This window comes from Microcebus murinus, chromosome 18, assembly GCF_040939455.1.
Source record: "Microcebus murinus isolate Inina chromosome 18, M.murinus_Inina_mat1.0, whole genome shotgun sequence".
Lineage (NCBI taxonomy): Eukaryota > Metazoa > Chordata > Mammalia > Primates > Cheirogaleidae > Microcebus > Microcebus murinus.
The window spans coordinates 33233951-33242134 of NC_134121.1; the positions used below are offsets into that span (position 1 = coordinate 33233951).

At 43.0% G+C, this 8184-nt stretch overlaps 1 protein-coding gene across 3 annotated transcripts in view; it reads right to left on the minus strand.

Annotated features, from left to right (window-relative positions):
- The window catches only part of DGKE (diacylglycerol kinase epsilon), a 28777-nt gene extending 20820 nt beyond the window's left edge, over positions 1 to 7957 (minus strand). For 2 of the 3 annotated variants that reach the window (XM_012741708.3, XM_012744638.3), the window contains exons 1-2: positions 7792 to 7957; positions 6752 to 7237 (exon numbers count right to left, since the gene is read on the minus strand). In XM_012741708.3, coding sequence (XP_012597162.2) covers positions 6752 to 7215 — 464 coding nt within the window. In that variant the 5' untranslated portion in view covers positions 7216 to 7237; positions 7792 to 7957. The remainder of the gene's footprint in view (positions 1 to 6751; positions 7238 to 7791) is intronic. The other variant, XM_075994444.1, reaches the window with a different exon arrangement.
- Positions 7958 to 8184: the final 227 nt, after the last annotated feature.

An 8184-nucleotide genomic window follows, 5' to 3' on the forward strand; every position in this document is an offset into this window, starting at 1 on the left:
CACTGTAGCCTGGGCAACAAAGCGAGACTCTGTCTCAAAAAAAAAAAAATCTTTCCTTGATAATCTGATAGACAGAAAAGGTATTCTGTTGTTTTAATTTGGGGGTCTTTGATCACTAGGTAAAACTGAATTTTTTTTGGCTTTTGTGAATTTATGTCCTATATTAATCTTTCACTAGGTTTTAATAACTGCATGCACTTTTATTTACCTAGGATATCAACCTTTTTTCTGTCATACTTATTGCAAACATGCCTCAGTTTTCTTTAAATTTATTTTTTGAAGACAGGGTCTCACTCTGTTGCCTGGGCTAGAGTGCAGTGGTGTCATCATAGCTCACTGCAACCTCAAACTCCTGGGCTCAAGTGATCTTCCTGCCTCAGCCTCCTGAGTAGCTGGGCCTACAGGCACACACCACAGCCCCCAGCTAATTTTTCTACTTTTTGTAGAGATGGGGGTCTTACTATTGCCCAGGCTGGTCTTGAACTCCTGGCCTCAAGCAATCCTCTTACCTTCACCTCCTGAAGTGTTAGGATTATAGGTGTGAGCCACTGTATCTGACTTACATTTACTTTTAATGTACTTAAGTTTATTTATTTATTTATTTTTTATTTTTTTTTTGAGACAGAGTCTCGCTTGTTGCCCAGGCTAGAGTGAGTGCCATGGCATCAGCCTAGCTCACAGCAACCTCAAACTCCTGGGCTCAAGCGATCCTGCTGCCTCAGCCTCCCAAGTAGCTGGGACTACAGGCATGCACCACCATGCCTGGCTAATTATATATATATATATATATATATGTATATTAGTTGGCCAATTAATTTCTTTCTATTTATAGTAGAGACGGGGTCTCGCTCTTGCTCAGGCTGGTTTCGAACTCCTGACCTCGAGCAATCCGCCCGCCTCGGCCTCCCAGAGTGCTAGGATTACAGGCGGGAGCCACCGCGCCTGGCCAAGTTTATTTTTTGATATATAGATCTACATTTTCCCTTTGTAGTTTATTTAAATGCTCTTATGCTTTAAAGTTCTTTACTATTTTCAAATTAGATATTAACCTATAGATACCTGCCCCAATTTGGTTTTCATATTTACATCTTTAATTCAGTATTTCTTAACCTTCTGGGGCTGTAGATTCCATTAAGAATCTCACGAAAGTATCAGGCTTTCCTGATACTTAATTTCTTGGAACCAGCAAATTAAGAACCCCCCATTAATTTTTCTGTAATTTATTCTCGTGTATTACAAAGAGTTAACCATTTTTTCTCCAAAGAGCATTTGTCCTAGCATGATTCATAAAATAATCTTTTGTATCCCAACTGATTTGTAACGTATCATTTATTATTTACTAAATACTCACAAATTTCAGAAAGATTCTTTTAACCAAGGTGATGGCTATCATGAGCCTTTGCTTTGTAAAGGTTGGCTAAAATGCTTACTAGTTATTCCATATATTTTTCTTTAGAAATACCGTATTCAATTTTGAGACCTATTATTGTCTTTTCATATCTTATAATTAGTATTTAACAACCTAGATTTCAAACCCAATGGGAAAATAAAGTATTACTAATAATGTCTTAATATTTTAGTTTTAACATCATGTCATTGTGCAATTCATTTATGATCTTTATTTTTCTTTTTATTTTGAAAAATTTTAAACTCGCAGAGAAGTTGAAAGGATAGCAAAATGAATACCTTTAAATCTACCCTTCACTCTGATTCTTTTTTTTTGAGACAGAGTCTCACTCCGTTGCCTCAGCTAGAGTGCTGTGGTGTCAGCCTAGCTCACAGCAGCCTGAAATTCCTGGGCTCAAGTGATCTTTCTGCCTCAGCCTCCCAAGTAGCTAGGACTACAGATTTGCACCACAATTCCCGGCTAATTTTTCTATTTTTAGTAGAGACGGGGTCTTGCTCTTGCTCAGGCTAGTCTTGAACTCCTGAGCTCAAGTGATTCTTCGCCTTGGCCTCCCAGCCAGGAATGAGCCACTGAGCCTGGCCCGGATTCTTAATTAACATTTTCTCTCACAATTTTCTTTCTCTCTTTCAATATAAATTCATATTTCACTGAATCATTTGAAAGTAAATTACAGACATTCTGAGACTTTACCTTTCAATATTTCAGCAAGTATTTCCTAAAAGCAAAGAGTCTCGTTTTTAAAAATATTTTGCTTAAAATTTTTTTTTAAGTGAACACTGGTATGCCTACCACTTATTCTACAATTGACATCTTACTGTAATTGTCTTGTAACAGTTCTATCTATCCATTAATCCATCTTATTTTTAGTATATTGCCATGTGCATATATTAGAATAATTCCTAAATATGCCAGCAAGTAGGCATATCATTACCTAGAGTTCACGACTTGTTTATAGGTTTTTACCTTTTGATGTCAAATTTATATACAATGAAATGTACAAATACGCACACTTGCTGAGTTCTGATAAATAAACATATTAATGTAACTAAAACTCTTAGCAAGACATAGAACATTATCCTAGTAAGTTCCTTCATATGAAAATATGAATGGCTTCACGAATTTATGTGCTATTCTTGTGTAGGAGACTACACCGGCTGCTTTAATTTTTTAAAAAAAATTTAACAAGGAAAATAAACCTGGTGTCAACATTACTTATTTTCTCTAAAAAGTCACTTGTTCACAACAGTTGTTTTCTTTAGTATGCTGGACAAGGCAGCTAATTATATGTGAAGTTGAGACGGTCATTTATGAGATTCACACTAGAACAAGAATCAGCAAACTACAAATATGTCTGCCACCTGATTATGTGAATAGTTTTACTGGACCACAGCTACGCCCATTCATTTATACATTGTGTATGGCTGGTTTTGTGCTGTGACTAAAGCACAGCTAAGTAATTATAATAGACTAAATGGTTGGCAAGCCTAAAATACTTACTTTTTGCATTTTACAGTAAGCTTGCCCACCTCTGCTCTAGATGATGATTTGGTATCTTTCATTGTTTCAGATAATTAATGAAATGAATAAACACACACCAACAGAAAATATAAAAATAAAATTTATGATCACAGCTGAGACTACCGAGGCCAACGTAATTACCTTCTGAATCAAAAGTTTTACTAACCAGAGTGAATGTGTTTGTGTGTGTGTGTGTGTTGGGAGGGGGTATGTAATATAAAAAAGGCCCTATAAATAAAAAAAGCACCTTAAGTTCTTTCTCTCTTAATAAGAGACAGAACATTATAAGGAACAAAGATTTAATAAATATAATGAATTCTTAAAAATATAACATAATTCCCTATCTTAGTCATAAGAGAAGTAACAAGAAAAAAAGGAAGGATAGAGAAAAAGTGGTAAGATACTAGGTACAGAAATATATTGTAGGGGTACAGGTAGGAGCACACAAAAAGAAAAAAATCTACCAGGAAAGTAGACTACAGCACAGTGTATGGCACAAAATAGATGCCCAATAAATGTATAATGACTGAATGAGTATAAATTAAAGGGCCTTTCTCACTTATTCTGCCTAGTTTAAGAGGGCTACAGGCTTTAAAATCAATTATCATCTGTTATTACTGCCCTCTGAAATGCTAACTTGTTGACCAGTCTTTGGAGTTGACTGACTTCCCTAAGAATGTGATGCAGACATGGAAGGAGCCCTCCTCAGGGCTGGACAGAATCCAGGAAGGGACAGTCTGGTCTGTGTTTAAAGGTTCTAAATCACTATTTATTTCTTATTCCAAAACATCTCATTCCTACAAGTCACAGCAGATTGTAACCCTGCATAAAATTATCAGCTAAAATAAACTAGTTCAGAACATTGTAGAACACACACAACTTTAGGACGCTGTACTCTCTTCTCCTGGGAATGATAAACACCTCTTAAATTATACAGAGATGATTTCTACCATGGGTGACGTGTACAGCTAGGAATAGACTGCTCAATAAATAACCTGTAAGAAAACATGCTAATGAGAAAAGAAGATCTATTCTCACATTCATTGTGTCAACAGGAAAACACAAAATTAAGGGCAGAGGTTTATGTTTTAAAAGATATATAAATAAGCAGTGTTTCTCCATCTTTAGAAGGAACTGCAGGGCCTGTTAAAGCAAAGACTGCTGATCCCCAACCCCAGTTTCTGATTCAGCAGGTCTTGGGTGGTGCTAGGGTTGCCAGAAAAAAAAAGAGGATGCCCAGTTAAATCTGAATTTCAAATAAACAACAAATACTTTTTTTGGTATAAGTATGTTCCGAATATTATAAATATTTTTTTTTTGCTAAATCTGGCAACCTTAGTAGTTTGAGTTCTAACAGATTTTGAAGTGATACTGATAATGCTGGTGTAGGGGCCTTACTTTGAGAACCACTGAGATATAGAATATAATGCCATCAAAACTGGAAAAATCTGTGTGTGTGCTGGGGGGAGAGGAGTAGATCAGGCAAGGGTTCCTGAAAGAAAGGACATAAGTCTTTAAGGATGCCTACAAGCTAGCCAGAATAAGGATATACTAGGACAGGAAAGCTTTGAGAAAAAGCCTGATGTTTTAAGGAAACTACAAGCAACTTGGTGCTACCGGTGCATAAAGTTTAATGCAGGTGTTGGACGATAAAACTAGAAGGGCAGAGAGGCCAGAGAGCACTAGGATCTTACGGGCCTATTAATATGCACCTGTGAGTTTACATTGTAAGACAATCAGTGTAAGTGATAAGGAGCAATTTAAAGGGTTTTGTTTATTTATTTTTGAGATAGAGTCTCACTTTGTTGCCCAGACTAGAGTGAGTGCCATGGCATCAGCCTAGCTCACAGCAACCTCAAACTCCTGGGCTCAAGCAATCCTCTGCCTCAGCCTCCTGAGTAGCTGGGACTACAGGCATGCGCCACCATGCCTGGCTAATTTTTTGTATATATATTTTTAGATGGTCAATTAATTTCTTTCTATTTTTAGTAGAGATGGGGTCTCCCTCAGGCTAGTTTTGAACTCCTGACCTTGAGCAATCCGCCCGCCTGGGCCTCTCAGAGTGCTAGGATTACAGGCGTGAGCCACTATGCCCGGCCTAATTTAAAGGGTTTTAAGCAGAGACTGATCAGATGTGCATTTTTAGAAAGATCATTTGGGTGAAGGATCAGAAGCACTACGATTGTCTGTTAAGCAGTGTTTGAAATACAGTTATTTATGGAAGCCACTTTTATCTAATTCTGCACAGACACAGAGAAGGGAAGGAAATATAACAATACTTATTATGGAATTTATTTTGAGCAGCTCATAACTTGGTTCTCACTGATGCCAGAAGATCAGCATATAAGTTTTAAAGACACCAAATAGAAAATGGTTATAAAACTTTGTAGTTGTCTAAAATATATATATATATATATATTTTTTTTTTTTTTTTTTTTGAGACAGAGTCTCACTTTGTTGCCCAGGCTAGAGTGAGTGCCGTGGCGTCAGCCTAGCTCACAGCAACCTCAAACTCCTGGGCTCAAGCGATCCTTCTGTCTCAGCCTCCCAAGTAGCTGGGACTACAGGCATGCGCCACCATGCCCGGCTAATTTTTTCTATATATATTAGTTGGCCAATTAGTTTCTTTCTATTTATAGTAGAGACGGGGTCTCGCTCTTGCTCAGGCTGGTTTCGAACTCCTGACCTCGAGCAATCCGCCCGCCTCGGCCTCCCAGAGAGCTAGGATTACAGGCGTGAGCCACCGCGCCCGGCCTATTTTTAAAATTTATTACATTTAATTCTGATAATACTGTAAAATTATTTAAAATAAGACAGGTATTGACTTAATAGTGCTCATGCTAATTAAAAAAGATTCTTCTGTAAAAAATAAAAAAATGTAGTTTCCTGTGTAGCACCAGCTTTCTATTTCCATTCTTAAACATGTTTATAGACTTTTCTACTTGTCAGAAATAAAACTCATCACAATGAAGATGCCCAGACTTAAGGTTCAGACGAGGCTAGAGCCTATGTGTTGGTATTTCTAATCCTATCCAGGGGGTTAGAAATCCTGGAAGCCAGTCCTATTTACCAAATGACTAGACCTAAGGGTCTATAATTTTCTCAATCATGAAATAATGAGAATGGATGACCTGCAAAGCAGCATCTGTTATTACTAACTTCTAACATCAACAAGGCACATCATCTATTTTCAGACAATATTTAATGACAAACGTGTTGTTCACTGTGTATGTAAAAGCCACTAAATATTTTTGGCTTAATCAAGGTCACTGATCTAAGATTCTACATGTTCCCAAAGACCACCTGTCAAAACGAATATTCTTTTCAGGGTTCTTTTTGAGTAAATTTCACTATGATACTAATAGCTATACTAGCAAAAGATATTTAAGTGCTGCCTTGGAATGACATTTATTTTCACTGTACAGTCACAGTGCAGAACCCATAATGAATCAGTTTTGCGGAAAAAATAAAAAGTTAATTTATCCATACTTCATTTTTCCTTATTTAAAGTAAGGAGATAATAGCAACAAGGGTGGCCATGAAGCACACAGCATTTAGAAATCTCTGGATTGAAGTTAAAAGCCAGGTTTTATTACCCAAAAGGACAGGCTGGCTGAGGGTTGAAGGCTAGGCGCATCATCTCAGCAAATGATTACTGCAAGGCTACCCACACTTGCACAATACCAGGGATGTTTATTGGCTTGCTTCCTCGAGAAGAGCAGTTTAGGCCATTTGCAGAGATGAAAGTAGGCCTTTACATCCACTTTATGAAATCATGACTCCCAGTGTGCATTCTGGGCCAGTGGGTACCCACAAAGGGCATACCTGTAATCGCACAGCTTCGGTTGACTGCCGCACTGCTGCTTGCAAACCACACAGTAACTGCACAGGGGTACGTTGCCGCGGATCCAGTGATGGGGCATGGCGTCCAGGGCCTTGCTGTCATTCTTGAGCATGATCTCCTTGCACTGGAAGCGCTTGTCAGCCTTCTTGAGGCAGCCCTCGTCCACGCGGAGGCCGCAGCAGTCGCAGAAGGCGCCCTGCAGAATGTGCTGCGCACACACGCAGCAGTAGGTGGGCTGGCTGAACAGGTCCGTGTCGTGCCACCCGTGCTTGCTCTTGCGGAAGATGTCCCTGCGGTGCAGCTGTCGGCGCGACCGCTGGAGGCTACACCAGAAGGTGATGAACACCGGCAGCAGCACCGAGCACAGCGTCCACAGGACCAGGTGCCCGTCCGCAAACAGGCCCTCGGAGGGCGGGCCCAGCGCCGCCCGCCTCTCCCCTTCCATCTTCTCCGAGGACTGCGTCTACCTGGGAAAGAAAAAGGCAGAGTCCACCCGAGGCTCGCTCTCCGCTCCCCCCTAGCCCTCCTTCCTGCCCTTCAGGGACCAAGGCGGGCGCCATCGGCGCAGGTGGCTGCGCTCTCTCCCCCGGCGGGCACGCGCGTAGCCTCCAGGTCGCCCACCGCACACCTGCGAGCCGAGGGGGCGGCGTCGGGCCGTCGCAGCCCCGTCCCCTCCCTCCGTCCTTCCCCGGCCTCGGTTCGGGAGAACGTGCGGGAGCCCAGGGCTGCCGCCGCCTCCGCACCTCACCGCCGGGCTGACCCGGGGAAGCGCGCAACACACATCCACAGGCTGCCCTCCGCGGAAAGGCCGGACGTTCCGGCCGCGCTGCGCAGGCCGGCGTCCCTAACCGTCAGCCCGGCCTCGGCCCCGCACTCCCCTCCTGGGGCTCCCCCGCTCCGCACTCGGGCGCGGCCTCCGCCAGGACCCCGCCCTCACCCACGCGCGGCCCGGCGCCCCGGTCCCTCTCGCGAGGCCTCCGGAGACCCGCGCCTCAGAGCCCTGCCCGCCCTTGGGCCCTACCCCGCGCGGGACGGAGGGGCGGCTCCAGCCCAGGCCTCCGGCCGCCCTCGCGCCGCTGAAGCCGGACGCCGGGGCCTGAGGCGCGACCAGGCCGCGCGTGCGGAGCGCTGAGGCGCGAGCTGCACACACGCCGAGCCCGGCGGCCGGGGGGCGGGGCTTACGGGGGCGAGCCCCGCGGATGGGCGGGGCGGAGGTGTGAGGTGGGAAGGAAAAGCCGCCAGGCTGAGGGGGCGGGGCCGTAGAAGATAGAGACGATGGAAGGGGTGGGACACCGGAGTGGGGGCGTGGCCTAGGGAGAACGGGGGCGGAGTAACAATGGGGGCGTTTAGAAAGGTTGGATGCATGAATGCTGTGGATTTGTAATCATAGAAAGTTCTAGAAAGAATGATTTAC